General features: G+C 40.2%; 2 protein-coding genes across 5 annotated transcripts in view; one reads left to right on the top strand and one right to left on the bottom strand.

The window, feature by feature from the left end:
* hlcs (holocarboxylase synthetase (biotin-(proprionyl-CoA-carboxylase (ATP-hydrolysing)) ligase)) overlaps window positions 1–1,033 on the bottom strand; it is a 41,960-nt gene extending 40,927 nt beyond the window's left edge. For both annotated transcript variants that reach the window (XM_041951888.1, XM_041951889.1), the window contains exon 1: window positions 484–1,033. In XM_041951888.1, the coding sequence (XP_041807822.1) occupies window positions 484–756 (273 nt within the window). In that variant the 5' untranslated portion in view covers window positions 757–1,033. The remainder of the gene's footprint in view (window positions 1–483) is intronic.
* Window positions 626–21,381, top strand: riox2 (ribosomal oxygenase 2). 3 transcript variants are annotated; one of them, XM_041951891.1, is made up of 10 exons: window positions 626–717; window positions 4,214–4,660; window positions 5,178–5,297; window positions 9,569–9,697; window positions 10,812–10,915; window positions 12,260–12,362; window positions 16,203–16,365; window positions 16,528–16,616; window positions 17,093–17,203; window positions 21,133–21,381. In XM_041951891.1, the coding sequence occupies exons 1-10, from the start codon at window positions 700–702 to the stop codon at window positions 21,283–21,285; spliced, it is 1,437 nt and encodes a 478-aa protein (XP_041807825.1). In that variant the 5' UTR covers window positions 626–699; the 3' UTR covers window positions 21,286–21,381. The 3 variants fall into 3 exon arrangements, with proteins under 3 accessions (XP_041807825.1, XP_041807826.1, XP_041807824.1); XM_041951892.1 differs by lacking the exon at window positions 626–717 and adding an exon at window positions 1,068–1,148; XM_041951890.1 differs by lacking the exon at window positions 626–717 and adding an exon at window positions 1,071–1,144.
* Window positions 21,382–23,292: the final 1,911 nt, after the last annotated feature.

Raw genomic sequence — 23,292 nt, 5'->3', positions numbered from 1 at the left:
GTTGTAGAAGTCCCAAGTATACTGAATAAAATGTGGGCACATTTGAGTATTGCTTATTACTTAAACTTTTCAAATGCTAGTCGCAATTTAAAGGTATCTAATGAAATATGTTTGAATTTCTTCACACCATTTTGTTACATCTCCTGCAGTGAACTTGTTCAAAAAATGAACATGGGAAATAAAGCTTTGGAGATGTATAGAAAAGATCTGCAGCTTCAGAAATACTGACAATAATTAAAGAAAACAAACTCGGACAAGCCTTTGAGATTCAAGCGATCATATATCTGCGATCTGTAAACTGTGTAACTGTAAGTATTTAAAATCTTTTAACAGCGCTGTTAACTGTATGACGTTTGAACTGTGGCAAAATGAGACATGTAAACAAAGCTGCAACAGGGCCCGGCAGCGGCCACTTACCACAGACCACATGAGTGTGATATCATTAGGTTAACTGTAAACATTAAGTTAGCTCTAACATCCAACCTGAGGCTCTGTGACATAGACGGCCTTGTCTCCCAGCTGGAGGAAGACGATGTCTTCGTGTGGATGAGGGCTGGGCTGCCGGCGTGCGGCCGTGTGGCGTCTAGTTGCTGGTGCTGAGACTACTGGTGAGGCCGAGCTGGGACAGACGCTGAAGCTGAAGCTGCTGCTGCTGTTAAATCTGGACAGACTGTTGCGGATCAGCACAGAGTAGCACTTATGAAAGCGCACCCACAGGTAGACGTAGCACAACGTTATTAACATCTTAAGCAGCATACGCGCAGGAGGCCATGGTGGCTATTCTTCTTGCCATGTAAATTTACGTTCACAGCGGACACAGCACTACTGTCGTTCAGCTATAAAGCTAACTGCTCCGGTGTCGTCTTTCGATTAAATGGCGGGTAGTAACAAACGTTACGGCGCAATACCGTCACAGGTGCCGCGGAGAACTGCCGCGGAGAGATGTTGAAGACGTTTTCCCGATACACGCGCTAGCCTAAAGCGCGTTTGCGATAAAACGCGCGCCTACGCTTAGTAAAACAACGACGGCAAAACGTGCATGTCACCTCCTGGGTTCCGTAGTTTCCAGTCGGGCATATTTTAGGGAAACACTACTCGGTTCACGTGGAGTGGTGGAGGTCCCATGTTACTCACTGCAGGAAAGGTGAGTAAGTACGAAGAGAAATGATATACCAACATTTCACCAAAAAGTGCTTGTAAACAGGGCCGTTGTAAGCAGTGAGTTATGCTTTGCTGCTGTGTTTCAAGCGTTAAGCCGTATGCTGGCTGCCTGCTTACCGAGAACTGCATCCCCTGCGGGAGCGATTACATGTTCATTAGATGTCTTTAAAGACTTATGAACCGGTACTATCTTCACGGTCGAGTGCATCAGTAACGAAACGTTGTAAAACACAAACGACACCTCTTTCAAACCTGAGTACGTTAGGCAATAAGCTACAACCTAATTTCAGTCAAAAGCTAGCTACACAAGGAACCGTGTGGAAGTGCAAAACCGAAAAGGGATACTACAAAAGTAATCAATAACTTCTATAATTGGGCTTATTGAATTCACTGTCCATTCTCACTAAGAATGCCATGTCGTTTCATCAACCAATCCCACCATTTAAAAGTACAGTATGTGTCATAGCTAGCAATTGGGTCAACAACGCCTCCTCATGAAGATAAAAGTTTCTGTCTCCTCCTTGCTCAGAGTTGCTCTGAGATTTTTCTTTAATCACTCCTAATCTAGTACTCCAAACTAGAAATGTTTATGCAAAGTCAGAAACTCTCTGAAAGTTCTTTTAAGTTCTTCAAACATCACAGGATGTTTGTGAATACTGCCCCACGTATTTGTTCTGTGCCACGAAGCAAGATTGGTGAGGTAGTCAGCAATCTTTGGGGTTAACTCAGGTTTTGCAGTATCATGACGATGGCTCGCTTTTAACCAGGATGGATCACCATGGCGACTTATGCTGCAGGGCTAACTCTGCTCCAGATCAGGTTAACTTTCTGAGATTAGGTCTAAACAGCCTTACCACCGACTAGTCAGATCACTGGAAGAATTGAACTGTTATTCATCCAGGATTTCAGTACAGTCAAGTACAGACTCTACAATAAAGTGACCGATAATATAGAGCTATAGGCTTTCCCTTTCCACTTCGGTTTTAAAACAGAGCTTCTAACAAATGGATGGACAGAAAAAAATAGATAAAAAGTTTTTTTTTTTCATTCTGAACAGCATTCCTCACAGTGTCATCAAAACATCACAAACCTATGTTTTGCACTTGTTATTTATGTTAACATTTGCTCATATTCATTACATCTGTGCAAATACCTCATGCAATATTACATATTTTTTTACTGTGTTAAATATGTTTCTACCGTGCAATAGTACAAGAACACTGTATTGTATTATCCAGGACTTACTCATATGCAATTCAGCTAAATTATAAATGCAAAATTTAGTTAGTTAAAGTAGACCTTATCAAGTATTAACTACTTCTCTCCTCTCTGCTTTGGCAGCAGAAGCAGTCTTACATTGCTTTCTAATTTTGTTATGTACATCACATATTTTTAATAGTTTGATCATCAGACAAAAAATTAAGTTACAAAAAGAGTGTCAGGCAGCTTGAGCTTAGGTCAAGGCTATTTTGTCCCTCACTCCTGTGCTTGAAGTGCTAACCTTTAGCTTACCATTTGCTCTTGTTATGGATGCATGTGATGTCCTCCTTCAATGTGGTGTGGACGGATTGCCTAGTGTCTACTACTCTAAGAGACTTAACAAACATTAACAAGCACATTAAACCACTGTAAATGATGCTTTGACCTTGGTGTTGGCTATGAAGCATTTTGAGGTTTATGTCACAAGTGGTGTTAAGACCTGTTTTTCATTGAAGAATAACTGCTAATTGACTGATAATCATGAGTTATCAAAAGACATATTCGCTTATTCCAGATAAACAGGTATATATGTTGGCCAACAAGTAACAAGGAATTGCAGTACAGAAATGCCAAACTTTATATCAAGGTATTTTTTTTGTTTTAGATCACAAAAATAAAAAAAGGATACTCTACTCAAAACATGATTCTACCTCTTTTCACTCTATCAACAATGTAAAGGAATGCATCTTGGGAAAGACAAAAGATCACAAAATGGATGTCTTTATTGGCTCCAAATGAAAATGAGGTATAGGGTGCTTTGGAAGGACTAACCTGCCCATTAATGTAGATTAATTATTAAATGTATAATGATTTATTCTTAGAGTTAGACAAGGGGAGGAATTAGACATCTCAACGGCATTTCTTTGGCAGAAAACCCTAAGAATATTGTGTCAGTATAATACTCAGTGTACCACGGGTCATGTCTATCAAATAAGTTTATAGACAGCAGTGTTGGGCAAGCTACTTGGAAAGTATAGCGAGCTAAGATTCGTATGTAAATGAACGTTCACTACACCAAAGCCACCCACAGAGAAATGTAACTCAACTCATACTCAAAGTTTCTTTGCACTTCCGTGTATGGTGGTGGCGTCACTTACTGATCCTTAGCAGTTTTATTTCAGACTATAGCAGACAGCTGCACTCCATTTGAGGCGCAGAAATGCTTGGGAAAATGTTGTTTGTGTGGACACTACCACACTACTTGATCAATAAAAGAGCTGAGCTTCTGAAAAGCAGTTTGATTCAGACAACAGCAACTATCGCCACACTATTGAAAAGTACTGGTGCCACTACTGCCAAACACTGAAACCCAAAGTATATTATGAAATACAATGGATGATAATTGTTATCCCTGTATTATTTCTGTTTAGACTCTGTCTATGTTTACACGTAAATAAAGTGAAACTAATGCCGCACTGTAGGCTGTTTGGGCATGGTTTGGCTGTGGACACCGAGGTGTGCTCCCATCACTGCACAGCAAAGCAAGATAAAATAAATTTCTTGTGTGCAGCTCCTCAACTGAAAGCTTAACTACAAACTTATCCTGCTTGCTAAACTTCCAGTGAAGCAGGGCGCCTTGGCTTTGCTGTCACCTGCTGTAGTGGAAACACATGACATCAAGGTTTGACTTGGCACAAAATCCTATGCTGTGGTCAGTTAGTAGCTGTATTGCATTAAGGCATATTGTTAATTCCTCTAGACATATCAACTAATATTTTTTCTAGTACCACTGAGATTCAGCCTGATTTTAGTTAAGCATCTCACTGATGATTTTGTTTGAATTTTTCCTCAGTTAAAAATGCCAAAGAAAAGCAAAGCAAAGAATATAAAGAGACGGAGCAGTGATGAAGAGCAGCTCCCTCCTAAACGGAGCAGGTTGAAGCACAGCAACACTGCATCCCCTCTGTGCTTCCACAGCCCAGTCAACCTGTTCCAGAGCCTCATCCAGCCCATGGAGACAGAGCAGTTCTTCAGGGAGTACTGGGAGAAAAAACCTCTTCATCTGCAGAGGTCTGATTCCAGCACAGCTGCCTATTATCAGTCTTTGTTCCAACTGTCTGACCTGCACAGCCTGTGTTCTCAGGGTCTGGAATACTATAGGGACATCAACGTTGTTCGCTGCATCAACGGCAAGAAAAAAGTGCTCAACAAGGTGGGCCAAGTTAAGAACAGTGTTCTTAATAAGAACTTGGTTCAGGATAAGGCCACAATCCAGTTCCACCAGCCACAGAGGTTCAAGGTGAGAGTGCTGCCAACAAAGAGGAAATCAAGCCTTTGTTGTGATGCTACTGCTAATGTTGCTCATTTGCACACCCAATTGCAGTCAAACTGGTATCAAATATACTGATCTTTTATAGTATAAACGGCTTTCAAAGCCCTTTTTCGTCATATACTTAATGTCTTATTTAGTGGGAACATGGTACTGGTATTCTCAATAAATATGGTAGCAAAAATGATGTAATCTTGTCAGGAAGTTTCTTAATGATTTCAGTAGCTAATCATTAAATGAATCCAGACTAAAATGACACGTTTTCATATTCAAATGTGACTTAGACCAAAATATCTGCCATTGCTGATATCTTTCCAAAAGGCAAATGTACATTAAGTGCATTCTGGAACAAGAGATAGATGTAATCTGGAAAATTGAAAGTCTTTTCTCAAAGTTTTTATGTATTTTTTCACGAATCTCGGGTCATGCAGTTCAGTGAATGTTTTTTAGGAGCAGCTCTTATGTTGTTTTTCCTGTGTGTTTTCAGAATGAGCTATGGAGGATCCAGGAGAAGTTGGAGTGTTTCTTTGGAGCTTTGGTGGGTTCTAATGTCTACATCACACCACAGGAGTCCCAGGGCCTTCCAGCTCACTATGATGATGTTGAGGTACAACAATGAATGCATGACTGGACTCATTCATCATATTTATGGCACACCATTATTCCACGAAATATTTATGACTGAACCCTGAAATCACTGTGAGCCAGTCACAGCCTGGCATCTGGTCAAAGTGGAGCTAATTTCAATTATTTTACACATGGTTAATATTAATGTACGTGTTCTATATGCTAATTTAAGATTTTTTAAATCTTGTCTTGCAAGTAGCTAGTAACTATAGCGGCCAAATAAATGTGAGGTGATGGATTATAGAGTATACTCTATTTGATAATGTGAGTCTAAATGTTGTTGAGGGTAGGGACCCCAGAATTGTTCATTTACATTTGGTGGACGCTTTTGTTTTAAAACATACAAATCATCAGGGAAAGATGCCTTCAAGAATAACAGCCTTAGCACTCAGTTCCATGTTCTACCTGGTACAAGTGCTGCAAGACTGCAGGTGCACGTAGTACAACATAAGTCACATATTCTACTGACTGAATCAAGTTTGGTTACTCCTTCCACCAGCGAGGGAGCACACATTAGAGTTTGGAGTGAGATTTCCTGCCTTGCAGTGACAGTACAACTAGTCTTCATTCATTTGAACCCATTCATATACCCGAATGAGGGACTTCAGGTTAGTGGCCACTCTGTAGATGAGCAATACAGATTTGAACTTAATATGAGAATTTAATAGGGAGCTAGTGGAGAGAAAGGAAACATGAAGTAATACGAGCTGTTTTTGGCAGGCTGTACAGTAGTTGAGTAAATGTATTTAATATCCACTACAAAATCAGCTCAACATTTTTGAAAAATTGAATGATACTTAGCATTCAAAAATGTACATTATATTTCAAAAAGAACTTTGGTGACAGTAATGCTACGCTACACCCACCTCAGTGATTTAATGTCAGTCCTCAAAGGCCAAATGAGTAGGATTTGTTGGTTGAGGTTTGTAAACGCAGAATTCAAAGTTGGCCCCTCCTTTCCAGCTCAGCAGCTCCTCTTGTATGCCCGGTTACGATCTGTGTGAAACAGATGAAAATAATTCCCAAGTTTGATATGAAAATATTCTAGCTCTACACACTGTTTTCCCTTGCTTCTCTGATGTTCGTCCCGTCTTTGTTGAGTTTGAATTAAGTCTGTTTTACAGTGGCAAATGTTTCTGATTCTGTGAATGGAGTCTGGTGGCTTTGGCAAGACAAAGTACAGCGACCCCGCTCAGCCTCTGTCACTCTCTAGCCAGAGCAGGTGTTTATATTAACTTAACATCCCCGCCCATATCCACTTGATCTACATATTCCCCCATCAAAACAATCACACAAACCTAAACAATAACAAACACCAATATTTCAACCAACACACCTAGAAAAATCCCTTCAAACTCATCCATGGCTTCTACAGAAATCTTCGAGGGCATTTGGTCCTGTAAGATTTCTGGTCAGCCGAGCCAAACAAGTGAATAATTCAACAACATGATATAGGACATTATTTGTTTATTTTGTAATTTGTGGCTATGTACATCTTTTAAAATGTATGTTTATGTTAACATAATATACAAGTACAAGGCTGGAATTAAGTCATTTTTAGGGCGAGGACACTTTGACCTTTGTCAACTACAAATTTATTGGGGCATTGTGGCAGGAATGTAGGGCACCAAGGCCGAAACAAATGCATATATAATATATACATATTATGAAGAAATGATAATTGGACTGTGTTTCTATAGTTTGACTTTATTTATAAAAATGTGAACACCTCATATTAATTGTTATTGTTATATTATAATGATGAAGTCCTAATGGGCTAAGGATGATCAAGTATTCATTTGAACAAGTTTCAATACTCGCATACAACAATTAGCAACTTAAGGCAAGACTAATCAGCTACTACTACTTTCAAGTTTCATCATTAATAACGCCATCAAGAATATTTTAAGGAAAGTACTTCAAAAATGTGCACACAAAGGTGGCTCGGAAGAAGGACAGAAGAGAAAAAAATAAGCTCAAGAGGAAAATAGCGGAACAACAGAAAAAACTTGAAAAAGAAAGAAAAAGCAAAGAAAAATACAAAAAAAAGGTGCCAGCGTTCAAAGACATATTCAGATTCACCACAGTCAAAAATAACACGACTCACTTCAAATTGCCCCATCATCCCCCAAATAAAAAAACCTTACTTTACCATGAATCACTCATTCAAGATATTAGGTATAAATACAAAAAAAGCCACCAAGAACAGAGAAAGGCAGCTGATTGCCAAAGTCACAACAGGGAGAATTATTTTTTTTAAAAATTACAGGTTGCAAAATTTTGCAAGCGACTCCCTCAGATTTTCAAACAAGAATTTTAGACATCATGACAGATTGACCATTTAGACACCCAGACAACTTTGGTGGCATTTGGAGTCGTTTTGAAGAAATTAGCCCCAGAAGAGCGGCGCTTATATCCGTATAATGCGAGCAATTGGGGCACCCGTGCGTAGCCTCTATAAACGAATAATCTGCGGCGAAACTCGTTCATATTCCAATATTTTGTTATGATAAGCTGGTGCTATTCCCCTCTGAGCCCGTGGTGGCATGTTATCAACATCCAGTGTCTCTAGACAACTACTTCTGACGTGGACGACGTCATTTTCGAGCGCCGCGCACTGCGAGCAACCAGCCACAACACGGCTAACTCTGCGGCGGTCGGCTAGTTTAGCTGTAGTTTGCGACTGTTATTTTTCACAAAATGGATAAATATTTTTCCGACTCTGAGGTGGTGGACGTTGACTTTGTTTACGATGGACGTCCTTACCGTTTAATTAGTACACGGACGAGGAGCTCCTTGAAAGGAGGACGTGGAGGCAGAGAGAGGAACAGCTGGCCAAACAACAACAAACGGCTGCGCGTCCACGAGTAGACGGTAACTAATGGTGTTCTTGTGGACAATGTTCATCGATGACAACATAGGAGGATATGTTCATCGATGACAACAGAGGAGGATGTGTCAATAAACGTCTGTATCACAACACTGGAGGATTTCCGCGCAATGATAAACCGGCTTTGGTGGAGACGTTTTTTCGTGCCCTAAAGTGAACTGGAAGACACAGCAAAAGCCTGCAGAACCAAACGGGCAACTTTCGATTGAGTAAGTATCTTACACACATGTATAGATTGTTTATTTGCCTTGGTTTTGTTTGCCAGAAGTTTATCATTGCGCGGAAATCCTCCAGTGTTGTGACACAGACATTTATTGACACATCCAGACGCGTATCTCCTGGCCGCAAGTCCCGCTCTGAGCAACAGAGGCATTCCTCCTCTGTTGTCATCGATGAACATTGTCCACAAGAACACCACCAGTTACCGTCTACTCGTAGATGCGCAGCCGTTTGTTGTTGTTTGGCCATCTGTTCCTCTCTCTGCCTCCGCGTCCTCCTTTCAACGAGCTTTTTGTCCGTGTACTCTGGCTCAAAAGGGTAAGGACGTCCATCGTAAACAAAGTCAGACACAAAGTCATTGTCCACCACCTCAGAGTCGGAAAAATATTCATCCATTTTGTGAAAAATGGACAGTCGCAAACTACAGCTAAACTAGCCGACCGCCGCAGAGTTAGTCGTGTTGTGGCTGGTTGCTCGCAGTGCGCGGCGCTCGAAAATGATGTCATCCACGTCAGAAGTAGTTGTCTAGAGACACTTGATGTTGATAACATGCCACCACGGGCTCAGAGGGGAATAGCACCAGCATATCTTAACAAAATATTGGAATATGAACGAGTTTCGCCGCAGATTATGCGTTTATAGAGGCTACGCACGGGTGCCCCAATTGCTCGCATTATACGGATATACGCGCCGCTCTTCTGGGGCTAATTTCTTCAAAACGACTCCAAATGCCACCAAAGTTGTCTGGGTGTCTAAATGGTCATATTTAATGCTACAAATAAAGTCCAGGTTGTAAAAAACGAAAGTTATCCTTTAAGTATGGTTACACTTTTCTTTTTTAATTTGAATCTGTAAAAGCTGGAAATAAAAGTAGTGTAATCTTGCTTAAGATATTGATAAGAAATGTGTCATCTTTAACTTTATGCCTTTTGGAAATTAGGTTGTCTTTTATTATCTTAGCTATTCATGAAAAAAGAGAAATTAATTAAGTATTAATTTCCCACAGTTTTTCACCTCAGAACCTTTAGTACCATGATTAAAGCCTGTTTGTAGTAAGTTTGTAAATGGGATCACAGCAGATACAAACTTGCTTTATCAGCATAAGAATTTTTTTCCTTAAACTTATGGTGTTGTCTGCCCAGGTGTTTATTCTGCAGCTTGAGGGGCAGAAACGTTGGCTTCTCTACACTCCTACTGTTCCGCTGGCAACAGAGTACAGCGTGGAATCAGATGAGAGGATCGGCAGCCCAACCCATGATATTGTATTGGAGGTACACACAACGAATTAACACAGCAAAATATGTTTTATATTTTAAAATCTTCAAAGTGGCCACATTTTTGCTTTGATGAAAGCTTTGCACACTGTTGCCATTCTCTCAACCAGCTTGTTTGCTTCTTGAACTCTGCACAACACAACTGATGGTTTTTGGCTGATGGAAAAACGAGAAACAGAAATATTTTAGAAATCTGTCAAAAAACGTAAAAATTGGTATTGTTATTTATTAGGCAAACAACAAATTGGAACAACTAAGTAGTCCTTATTCACATATATTAACCAAAAATCATAATATTTTGTATGACGTCCTTTGGCCCTGATAACAGCTTGCATTCTTGCTGACATTGTTTTATGTACTTTTCGACAGTCTCTTTGTTATTGAGTTCCAAATAGTTTCTAGCTGTTCCCAGAGACTTGCTTTTGGATGAATGTTTTCGGCCTCTTCCTTGACGCATTTTAGAAGTACCAGTCTCTGCAATCGAGTCCAAGGCATACTTGACCATGCTGTGAGAACACTTTATGTCTTGCTCTGTTCTCTGTTTCTTCACCATTTTGAACAGGAGTCAGGAATTTCAAACTGAATTCATGTTTTTAAACCCAAATTTGAGCCAGCACACTGGAATTATCTGAGAAGTCAGAAATTAATCAAGAATAACATACAATCTCTAAAACAAATTTTTCTGTTCAGGAATGCAAGTAAATTACTGTAATTTGGCATCTCAACCGAAAAATCAGAATTGTGCTTTGCTATTTTTTCTGCTTTTTTGTAAAACAGTAAATATGAAAAATCATGGATAACAACAATAATTACATTTTAGCATTAAAGATATCATTTTGATTAAAGAGCTTGCACATACTGGTGGATTAACCATTGCAGAAACATTAAAAAACATTTTGGTAATCAGCAACACTGTTAATTTACGGCACTTGGTGTCGGTCTAATACATTTGTCAAGCATTGTGTGTGTATATATGTGTGTGTGTGTGTGTGTGTGTGTGTGTGTGTGTGTGTGTGTGTGTGTGTGTGTGTGTGTGTTGAACATTAGGTTTTGGTATATACAATAGAGCTCTATGTTTTCTGAATGATTGAATCAACTTCTGTGTCCACAGGCAGGAGATCTTCTGTACTTTCCCAGAGGAACCATCCATCAAGCAAGCACTCCAACAGGAGTAGACCACTCCACCCACCTGACTCTCAGCACATACCAGAGAATGTATGAGAGCTTCCATGCACAATTGCTGTAGTTATGGACAAAAAATGCAGGAAAAGCACAATAACATGCTTTGGATTATGCTTGTGTGTCTTGCACTAGTGAAATGTGTCTGCCTGTGTAGACTCCTGTATTGATTGTAATAGAAGTGTTTCTGTTCTATCATATTTGCTTAAGATGGACAATCAAAAAGGCAGCTGAAAGGCCTCCTTTGGAGACTTTGGAAGTCTTTGCTCTGAGTGTTGGATTTTTATTCTCTGTTTAAGTGTATTAGGTTTTGCCACAATACCTACAGAAAGAGTGGAATTAATTAGTATAAGAGGTGTCGTCTTCTTGAAATCAGACAAGATCACAAGAACGGAGCAGACGTCCTTGTCCTGCACTGTAGAGCCAACACACACGCCCAGCGCTCTAACTTAACTATCCTCACCACCAACTGTCCTGCCACTGTAACTGCCTGACAACTGCGCCAGTTACACTACTTTCAGATGTCACTGTCATGATTCATTTGTGAATTGTGTGCTCTCTTGCATTTCTACATTGACAACTTTGTCAGACATTAATGTTATTTGCTCACTTTTCTTTATTTTTAGGGCTAGATCTTCCTTCCATTCTGCAACCGTCACAAAATGTAATTTTAATTGTCACTGATCAAATTGTTGCATCCCCAGGCAGGACACCCTTAATGTAGAGTCCTGCACACCACACATATAATATGGGAAATGACCGAATCAACATTTCTGGCAAAGTTTTAACAAATTTGAAGAATTTAGTCAGATATTCACTGAAGTATACTGTCTCATCATTAGTCCTTATGGAAGAGTAACTTGACACTACATTTTGGAAGTAGGAATGCATAATTGCACTCGCATCCTTCGATTAAAAGGTATAAGTCTCTTGAATCTCTGAGCACACCCACTCTGACCAGGTGTGGTCTGCTGTATTTGTGACCACACACAATAGTAGTAGTGCATAGTGACCGGCATGCATGCCCTGTGAGTGTGTGTGGTGAAAAATAACATTGATGTAACTCTTGTGTTCTTCCTCAACCATGTAGAGTGAAGATGCTGTGTGGAGGAGCTCATTAATTACCAGGAATTAATTAGCAGGAATTACCATTAACTTCTGATTTAGAATACATTGCAGTATTACCCACAAGTTTATAATGTGCCACAGCAGTAATGACATGTCTACTTCTCTCTCGAACTCAGATTCCTCTATTCTGATCGGTGACCAGAGTACTAGTGTGAAAAAAAACCCAATTGTGGGGTATTCATCTGTCTGTGGTGTGGCTGATAAAGACTCACATATTCTCTGACTTGTGTTCTCAATCCATCCATTCCTCAGGTCATGGGGAGATTTACTGTTGGACATATTTCCCAGCTTGCTGTGTGACAGCAGCAGGAATGAAGTAAGCCTGAGAGAGGGCATGCCCAGAAGACTCCTACTGGTAAGACTGTTTGGATTGCTGTGACTCAACTAAAAATGTCACTTTGTTTAGCTTGCCCTTTCGGGGTCTGTACAGACATCAGTGTGTTGATGGAGGTTAACTCTGTTGCCAACTCTCGCTTGCCGGCCATGCTTCTCTCTAAGGTACAAAAGCCTGTGTTTTATTCTGAGAGACTCAGCATTCTGTCTGAATGTCAGAATTCTAAACAAGGTTAGAAGTGTTGCAAGTCTGTCAGAGACCTCTGTACAAACACCAATTTGTTTCAACCACTCCGTTTTATCCTCATGGTCAGAAAAAACAACCATGAATGAAGGGACAAGTGTCTAATTTCAATTGAAAAACTATATGTAGATAGTTTACATCATTCTGTCTGCTGAAAGAGAAATTTGATGTACCTGACTCACTTTTCTTTTTGTTTGGACGCTTGCAATTTAGGCACTATGTTCAATCCAAGATTCATTACTTTGAAACCCATCCAGGGAAGCATACATTTTTTGATACCTTAAGGGGGACATATTATGAAAAGCACACTTTTCAGCCATTTGCAACCACTTTTGGGTATGTGGTGTGTCAGCCAACCCACAATGTGAAACAAGACTTCTGAGTATCCCTACCTACTGCTTCAGAAGTATCTTTATGAAGGTACACTATTTTTTTTCTGACAAGTTTTTCTCAAGAGAAACTTTGTGAAAGTTAAGCCTCATTTGAAGCTTTTTAAATAACCAGAGTAGTGGGCTGGATAGCTATTTTTTCACATTGCTTTTTGTGGAACTATAAAATGAAATACTGCAACATTAGCTCCACTAGCTTTGTTTAACTTACACAGAAGGCCCTTCTGCTTCTTGTTGATATTTGTGTCTGTTGCTGCAGTATGTAAATGTACTTGACATACATGCCCCATGGTACACATGTGAAAAACAAATGATCAAACTACAAGCAATTACTTAGCAACATTGTTTTACTTTGATTGCCACCAAGTCGCTAACTTGTCCTTCCCTTAAAGCTGTAGTGGCCAGCTGGACAGTGTGTGTAGTTATGCTGAGGTCAATACAACTATTCTGGTTCACAGATACACTGAGCGTTACTGCAATACTAGTGTTAGAAACTGCAACTCCATTGTCATTCTAGTGGAAAGTACATATTGGAAAACTGTCAATAGTCCTAGGTTTCTGCTTCTGTTCTTCATTGAATGTCTTGCATTACAAAAAACTGAGTCTTACTTGGAAAATTTAGCTTTTTCTCTGGAAACTTGTACTGATTTTACAAGCTTTTGGCCATAACACAGACTACCGTCAAAGTCAAATGTTCTGTTCAATCGATTTCTTCCATTATACATGACATGACAAATGTTTTGCTATCTCTTTAGCTGTAGCTGTTTCCATACTACACATTTGAGATGATGTTGGAGTGAAGGAAACTACCTGCATATAGGCAAACATGGGAGCACCTGTGGCTCAGGAGGTAGAGCGGGCATCTACTTATCAGAGGGCCCATGGTTCGAACCCAGTCTACACGTTGAATCCCAGATTGCACCCACTGCTGTGTGTGAGTGTGTATGAATGGTTAAAAGCTTGTAATGAGCAGGTGGCATAGCCATCATTGTATGAATGTGTCTGTGAATGGGTGAATGCAGACTTGTGTTGTAAAAGCCTTGAGTGGTCATCAGACTGGAAAAGTGTAGATGAATTCAGTCCATTTACCATTCACTGCCAGACTGAACCACCACAGAGACAAACCATAAAGACAGCAGAGCATAAAAGACAGAAAATACTTTAAGATACAAAATAAAAACAGAGGCAAGATAACAGCAGCACAGAAGCTACAGGAGGAGAGGATTTAGGTGGAGTGAGTAATATGGTATATTTATGACTTGAATCAGAAGTTGCAGGTTGTGTCCTTTCATCTGAAAGAACTGTTTTATAGGCCTGTTTGAAAAGCTTAATACAGGTTATTGCTTTAATGAAATATGGGATCTCATTCCAGATTTCAGTGTTATGTGTGATAAATGAATAAATCTGGCTAGTGAGCAGTCTTTCAAGTATGCAAGCAAGTAATTCCACATACACATAAGTTGTGTAACTGGTGTGACACAACTTATGTGTATGTGGCCAAAATTAAACTCAAGACAGACTGAAGTCCCACTCCCTTTCTTGGTATAAGTGGGAGAAACTTTCTCCAATCTAAGAAAATACACAGTTCACAACAGTGAGGTTATGATTATGTTGCCTCATCAATAAAGACACAGAATTAGTTTGAAGCAAAGGAGACTTTCAAAACACAGCACAACCACTGTCTTCTCTCTTCCTTATTTCTTATTTGTATGCGAGCTATTTGCAATCGGGGTAAAAACAGAGAACCAGTATCAAAGTTAGTCAAAATCCATAACTATAAAATTTGAAAACGACTGGATAACAGGAGATCATAAATATAAGATGCAAAAATCCTACACTTAAACTTAAATCCTACTCATAAAAGAGATATATCGCTATTAAAAGCAAAGAGTAAAAACATGTTGGTACATCCCGAGTAAGATCTAGCCAAGAATTACTTGAAATTTATCAGTATAATATCACAGCTCACGCCTGGTGGATTACTGTCATGACAACAACAATAAAAAGCTGCTTACCAAGTTCAAACGACAGGATTGGATGATAAACAGAAGTTGTAAGTTGTCACTGTACATACTGTATGCAAACACTAAGGATGCTTACAGCTCTTCACCCCTCCCCCCACTGGGCAGATCTGATCACAACCTGGTTCATCTGCTATCTACTTACTGTCAGAATGATCACAAGAACGGTGAGCAAAAATCCCAGAACCACACGGGGGGACCTAGTGAATGACCTGCAGAGAGCTAAGATCAAAGTAACAAAGGCTACCATCAGTAACACACTACACCGCCAGGGACTCAAATCCTGCAGTGGCAGACGTGCCCCCCTGCTTAAGCCAGCCTTTGGATGATCCAGAAAAGTATTGGGAGAATGTCACATGGTCAGATGAAACCAAAATAGAACTTTTTTGTAAAAATTCAACTTGTCGTGTTGGAGGAGAAAGACTGCTGAGTTGCATCCAAAGAACACCATACCTACTGTGAAGCATGGGGGTGGAAACATCATGCTTTGGGCCTGTTTTTCTGCAAAAGGGACCAGGACGACTGATCCGTGTAAAGGAAAGAATGAATGGGCCATGTATGTGATTTCTGGATTTTTTTTTCTCATTTTGTCCGTCATAGTTGAGGTATACCTATGATGAAAATTACAGGCCTCTCGTCTTTTTAAGCGGGAGCTCATGGGGGACTGGTAAGGGGAAATGGACAACGAATTATCTGAAGTTGCATGGGAAGTTGCAATTCAATTAAAATAGTCTCCATTTTCTTTGACCCATTTCTTGTTTAACTACATGAGGCTGGGGGAGGATGAGTAATGAGTAACTCACCTGGCTAATTTCTTATGGCCCTTGTTTGAAATTCAGTTCAATTCAGTTTCATTTCTATAGTGCCAAATCCCAACAAATGTGTCTCTGGACACTTTCCATTTAGAGCTGGTACAGATCATATTTGCACTTTTGCCCTGTATGCACTTTGCCCTGTTTGCACTTTGCATGTTTTTCCCTTTGTTATCTGAATCATTTTTTATTATTTTTTTTTTCTCTGTGTGCGAGTGTACTTTTGCTGTACTTTTTCCCTGACTACCACACCAGAAAAGTGAACAAAGAAATGACATTTTTTTCAGTTGCAGCTCAACCCTCGCAAAGTACATATGAGCCTTTTTTTCACATCTTCAGACACAAGCCTTCACCATTGTCTCCGTCTGGGTTTTTCGGCTGTTTATGTGTGTGTAGGGCAGCAGTGAATGTCTGGACACCAGGAAGTGGCTGGCCACTAGGCTCAGATCTCTGGCTGATAAAATGGAAACAGGGATGTACGAAGTCCGCTCCACTCACATGAAGAGAGACTTCATCATGAACAGACTGCCACCATGCAGCCAGCAGCAGCTTACACCATGTGAGCTTGTTTGTGACGAATTCTGTGTGTTCAAATATATACATTAAGAGAATTTAGTAGGCATTGTGTGTGTGTGTGTGTGTGTGTGTGTGTGTGTGTGTGTGTGTGTGTGTGTGTGTGTGTGTGTGTGTGTGTGTGTGTGTGTGTGTGTGTGTGTTACAGCTGGGAAGATTCCTGCCTTGGAGGACATGGTGTGTTTGAGATTTAAAGAACATATAGTAATAACAGTGGAGCCTAGCCAAGACGAAACGGTAAGTCCTTTTCGGCTTTCATTTTAAATGCTGACAGTCCAGAGTGTAGGAATTAGGGGACTATATTGGCAGAAATAGAATTTAATATTCATAATTCTGATTTAATTCGTGTATAATTCCCTGGAGTGGTGTTTTCATTACCTCTTCCACGTAGTCCACCATGTTTCTACATAGCCCAGGACAGACAAACTGAACACTGGCTCTAGAGAGGGCCTTTTTTTTTTTTTTTAGCTGCCACCATAGGGGATGGTGAGGCGAGCGTTATTTATTTGGTTGCAATATGCAACCTTACTGCTAGATGCAACTAAATGCTACACACCAGACCTTTAAGCTCGTTGACCCTGAACAAAGCCTAGTGGCAGCTGGGGCATTGCCTTAGGGCACTGTGGGATTATGACACCATTAGTCAGATATCCTGACCCTATAGAAAAGATTGAATTCAGTGACATGCTTAGATCTGTGGGTGTGTGTTTCAGGATGAAGCCACGGACCTTGTGGTCTTTGTCTTACATTCTTTGAAGAACCAAAGGAAGAGCCACATGATGGGTGAAATGAATGATGACAAGGTGGAACAGGACATCTCCAGGGTAAGATGTTGACTCAGTGAATCCTATTCTCCTTGCTGATATGCATGTTGCGCTCACAGGATGCAGTGCTTTTTCTTCTTCTCTCTTTTAAAAGCAGGGGTTGGAAATTTCTTGCCTCCGGGCTGTATGCGGCCCATGAAACAACTCAGATGTTCAAAAGATACTCTAGACACCAATTACTTTTTTTTTTGTGAGAACGGAAAGTAACATAAAACAGTAGACTGAACGTAACATCAGAAAGTTAGAATCTACTTTATTGGCCAAGTATGTGTGCACATACAAGGAATTTGACTCTGGTCGATGACATAAATCATGGCAACTGTCAAGAAAAGTAAATGAAAAATGTTGTGAGCAGACTCTTGCAAAGACTCATTTCTGCTAAAGACTGACTGACCCAAACCTGAAAAACCAGGTGCCTTGGTTACTATTCTCCCACTGCACCACAACAAGGTTTTTTTTTCCCAGGGCAGCTTTTGGCTGCAGTTAATCTGGGCCAATCTGTTAATTGGGAAATTGGGAGACTTGGAGTGTGCACACAAGGCAAAATACTAGTTCTCGCCTATTAAAGGATAACTTTCGTTTTTTACAACCTGGACCTTATTTCTAGCATTAAATACGACCATTTACTCACCCAGACAACTTTGGTGGCATTTGGAGTCGTTTTGAAGAAATTAGCCCCAGAGGAGCAGCACATATATCCGTATAATGCGAGTACTCGGGGCATCCATGCGCAGCCTCTATATAACGCATAATCTGCGGCGAAACTCGTTCATATTCCAATAATTAACTCCGATTCAATACAATGCAAGGAATACCATCCTATATCATTGATAAGGAGACATAGGAATAATACGCAAAACTCCTGCACATACACCCCAAACAAACTGGTTTTATCAAAAGGAGACAATCCTCAGAAAATGTGCAGATGCTTCAGTTTAATACACATTTAGACATCCGTTCATTCCACGGAAAGCAATCAGAACGTGAAATCCATAAAATATTTGGGAATTCATGTACAACCCCATCCCAAAACAGTTGGGACACTGTATAGAACGTTGATAGAAACAGAATGTGATGATTTGAAAACATTTTGAAACCCCATATTTAATTGAAAACATGACAAAGACAACATATCAAATGTTGAAACTGAGAAATTTCTGTGTTTTTTGGAAAATTATATCCTCTTTTAGAATTAGATGCCAGCAACACATTTTAAAAAAGTTGAGACAGTAGTAACAAAAGGCTTTCTCAAGCAAAGATGGCGAGGCATTCACCACTTTGTGACAGACTGCACTGACAATTTAGGAATAATGTTTCTCAATGTAAAATTGCAAAGAAGTTGGGAATTTCATTGTCTACTGTAGATAATGTCATTAAAAGATCCAGAAAATCTGAAGACACCTCTGTACGCAAGGGACAAGGCCCAAAATCAATATTGGATGGCTGTGAACTTGGGGCCCTCAGATGGCACTGCATTGAAAACAGACACAATTCTGTAGTGGACATCATTGCATAGGTTCAGGAACACTTCCAAAACCATAGTCTGTAAACACAATTTGTCGCTGCATTCACAAATGCAAGTTGAAACTCTACCGTGCAGAGAGGAAACCGTATATATACCAGATCCTGGAACGCCATCACCTTCTCTGGTCCTGAGCCCATTTAAGATGGACTGAGGCAAAGTGGAAAACTGTCCTGTGGTCTGATAACTAGAAATTTTTCATTCTTTTTGGAAACCATTGATGCCACATCCTCTGGGCTATAAGGCTTATTATTAGTGCACAGTTCAAAAGCCAGCGTCCATGATGGTATAGGGGTGCATTGGTACACATGACACAGGTAACCTGCACATTTGTAAAGGCACCATTAATGCTGAATGATATATATAGGTTTTGGAGCAACGTATGCTGCCAAGTTGATACCTTTTTCAGGAAAGGCCTTGCTTACTTCAGCATGACAATACCAAATCACATCCTGCACATATTACAACAGCATGGTTCTGTTGTAAGAGAGTTTGGGTGCTAAACTGGCCTGCCTGCAGTCTGACTTGTTGCCCATTGAAAATGTTTGCCATATTTTGCATTTCATAATGTGCCAAAGTAGACCCCGAACTGTTAAGCAATTGACATTGTGCATCAAGCAATGGAAAAACATTCCACTTTCAAAATTACAGCAACTGGTCTCCTCAGTTCCCAAACACTTGTTGTTGTTGTGTTGTTAAAAAAGAGGTGGTGCTATAGAGTGGTAAACATGTCCCATGTTTTTTTAATGTGTTCCTGGCATCAAATTCTACATGACATTCCTCAGTTCCAAAATCTGATATGTTTTCTTTGTGCTATTTTCTGTTAAATATGAGGTTTTAGTGTTTTGAAATCATCACATACTGCTTCTATTTACATTTTACAGTGTCCCAACTTTTTTGGAAACAGGGTTGTGTCATCAAACCTACCTGTTTAAACTTAATTTCACACCACCATCATGAAGTCAACATTGAGAGATGGAACAGGAAGAATCTCTTCAGTCCAAATAAATGTCCCAAAAATAAATGAGTTATTCGTGACACTTTGAGGAGAGGACAACTATTGTCTAGCTGACTTTGTTGTTGTCAACACTTTTACTCTGATTGACCATGCATCTTTAGATGGACCTACAAGGCTTCCTTGTAGTAACCAGGGGGCTGTATTCTTAAAGATTGTTAATGCAAAGAGTGCAAAGAGAGCTCTTTGTTATGAAATTCTAAGAAAATTCTTAGAATGATGTTTTTCTTTGAATTTCCCCTTAAAGTTTAGACTAGATCCTGGTAAAGATAAGTTATGCACAAAGGTAAAAAAAAACTGTTAGGAGGAGGACTTTTTGAGAGTTTCTTAAGCAGAGAAGACAATGGTGGAAAGAGAAAGAGATTGGAGAAATATTCTCCAAACTCTGAGAGAGTTAGTTTGTGCAAGGATAATGTTAGTGGTCAATCTCATTCAAGATCTCCAACCCTACGCAGTATCGCCAGAAATGAAAGTGATCATAACACTAAGATATTTTACAACTGGAAAAATACAGCAGTGCAGCACTGATGACTTGGGTCTGTTGCAACCTTCCATCAGCAAAGTGATCACACGAACAGGTACAGCACTTTCACAGCCTCATATTGTGGCTCAGTTCACCTCATTTTCCCTCGATGTCCGCACTTTGCAGGCTTGCAAAAGGGCATTCACGGACATAGTGGGCTTACCTGGTGTTGTTGGTGTAATTGATTGGAGAGTTATGTTTATGGTAGAGTTATGTCAATTAATGCAGCTACTTGTATAAGCTGGCCAACAATCACAGAAATGATGAAAGCTGAGCCATCCCCACCCCCACCAGCATGGTGAAAAAATGTCAACAGTATCAGCATGTGAATAAGTTGCTGTGTTTCAAACATTTTGTAGGCTACTTTTTAAGTATGGCTTACAAATCACCAAGCCACATCTTGCACCTGCACTGAGTGACACAAACGGAAGTTAATTTTGACTCAATCCTGCATAGTCTCCTGCTACTATACATACTCACTATAGCATTAACAGTGGATTAATCCACTGCTAGTCCTCAACAAATGCACTGTTTCCTTCTGCTTGAGTAGAATTTGATGAAAACTATAGTGGCCAGAGGTTTTAGAAATTACTGGTCTTTTTAAAAATGGAAACTACATAGGTGTGAGCTGCTGTGTAACCTAGTGGACTTGACTCTCACACAGTCATTGCATGGCTAGAAAGGGGGGTAGTCTGTGGTTACAGCCTCTGATATATGGTCTGACAGCAGTGAACACAAATGAACACGAGAAGCACTCTTGTGTCATGCATCCATGCAGTGTACCCGCGATGTACACTATATAATGTGCTGTATGTGATCTATTTGTCTCCGGTTGTCCAAACCTATTTCCATGTGTCTTTTCTCTGCAGGGGCTAAAGTTCCCTCTGTCCCACCTCCAGGCCCTCCGGCAACTCCAACAGGTAGAGCAGCTGGCTGTGGCCCAGCTCCAGCTTCCTACACAGGAGGACAAACTCAGTCTGGTCCTGGCTCTGTGGAGTGAGAGCCTGCTGGTTGTGGTATAGCATGTTGTTGATTTTCATGAGTACCTCTCAATATTTCTCTTTCCCTTTTGTTTTTTCTTGCACCTCCTGAATAAAGCTGCCACAGCTTCAGCTGTGCACATGTGGATTTTTGTTCCCGGAGCAGTACAATGTCAGTTATACATTCTGTACATAAGCTTCATTTATATTGATTCATTCAGTGGACCTGCAGAGTCCACCATGGACAGCTGGAGCTGATCATGGCCCTTCCAAATGTTTGTGTTTCCACCATAAGCGCCACAGTCAATTTTCAAAAGAAGAAGATCTCCAAAATGTAAAACAATAAACACAATTTAAGCAAAATATAATTTGTATACATTGCCTACTTATGCATAAAAATCAAGGAAAAATGACCAAATCAACAAAACCAGCTTCTGAAATGCTCTTGGTGGGATATGAGGTCATGTGGAGGACAGAACAAAACCACATCTAACCAATCCGAAGTCCTGATGCCCCCTGGGCTAGTCTTTGTTCTACTACCTTCTGTTTTCATATCAGGTGATGTGCAGGCCTACAGCTCATACATGGCTAACAATTAAGAGGTCCAAGCACCAGCACAAGCTAATAATTGGGGAACACTTCAACAATGACTGCAACCCCCAGCAGATGGCAAAGCATCCAGGTCCCCAAGGATTACACACATGATTTCAGGGCCTGCCTTTTTGCTCCTATGTAACATTGTAAAAATCAGGCACAGCTTGTCTCAAAATGATGCAGAAAAACTAGTCCACTTGTTTGTTACTTCCAAGCTGGATTATTGCAATTCCTTACTATCAGGCTGCCCCAATTTGTTGCTAAATACTCTCTAGTTGATCCAGAATGCTGCGGGACGTGTTCTGACAGAAACAAGGAAAAGAGATCATATGTCTCCATTAGCCGCTCTGCACTGGCCCCCTGTCAAATCCAGAATAGAACTTAAAATCCTTCTCCTTACCTACAAACCACTAAATGATAAGGTACCATCTTAGCTTAAAGAGCTCATAGTACCCTCTTACCCCAATAGAACACTGCGTTCCTAGGGTACAGGCTTGTGGTTCCTAAAGTCTTTAAAAGCAGAATGGGAACCAGAGAAGAAGACTCTCTTCTTTGCCGCCTTGCAAATAAAAAAAAATCAAGAAGGTAACAAAGTAAATATCTGTGATTACCTTCTTGAAAAAGAAGTTACAACTATGGAGAGCACACATTCCAATGATTTATGAATTTTAAAATGTGTGAAAAATTGTGCTCTTTCAGAGCATTCCTGAGAGTCACACGATGTAACGTATCCAGAGTGACTGTCAGCACTCTCTCCCACTAATGTCAAGAAATGTCAAGAGACAGTTCAGCAAGTAAGGTCTCATTAGGGCATAGATAATGTCCCCTTGTGTGTATTGCTGATAAACAATAACATTTTCTTAAAGAAAACTGATAATTGTGTTTTCCTTCTGCAGGAAAAGTCAGATCACCAATTACACACACAGCTAGCCTCTTTCAGGATCAAAATGAACACAGTCTGTTACTCATCCAGTAACTTAAAGGACTGTTGCCTGGGCTACTTAAAATACAAACATTTGATTAGGAACAATACACCTCCTGTAGCAACATCACATCACAGTGGAGAGGTAAGTTAGAGCCAAGGTGGGTCTTGTCCATCGGAAACCAGAATTTGGATTTAAACTGAATCTTGCACTAAGGTGAGATTTGCAAGGCCTGATGGGCTTTTGCTGGTTTTTACATGTGGACCTCTCTTTGCCCATCCAACAAGGTCCAACAACTGTGAGCCACGGATCTCCCATGAGGTGCTCGAGAGAGCAATGCATTGATTAAATCCTGATTGCTCTCCTGGCTCAGAGGGCCCTTTGCATATTTTTCTAGACATTTTGGGAACATACTTACTTTGAAAGTACTTTTATTTGAAACACTAAAATAAAACCCATCACTTCCACAGACTATGAGGCAAGGTTTAATAGTTATTTATTTGTTTTTTCAAAACCAGATAAAGAGGTAGAT

The sequence above is a fragment of the Chelmon rostratus genome, chromosome 14 (genome assembly GCF_017976325.1).
Source record: "Chelmon rostratus isolate fCheRos1 chromosome 14, fCheRos1.pri, whole genome shotgun sequence".
NCBI lineage: Eukaryota > Metazoa > Chordata > Actinopteri > Chaetodontiformes > Chaetodontidae > Chelmon > Chelmon rostratus.
Note: the sequence above shows the minus strand (reverse complement) of the source record. Positions and strands in the feature narration are given on the sequence as shown.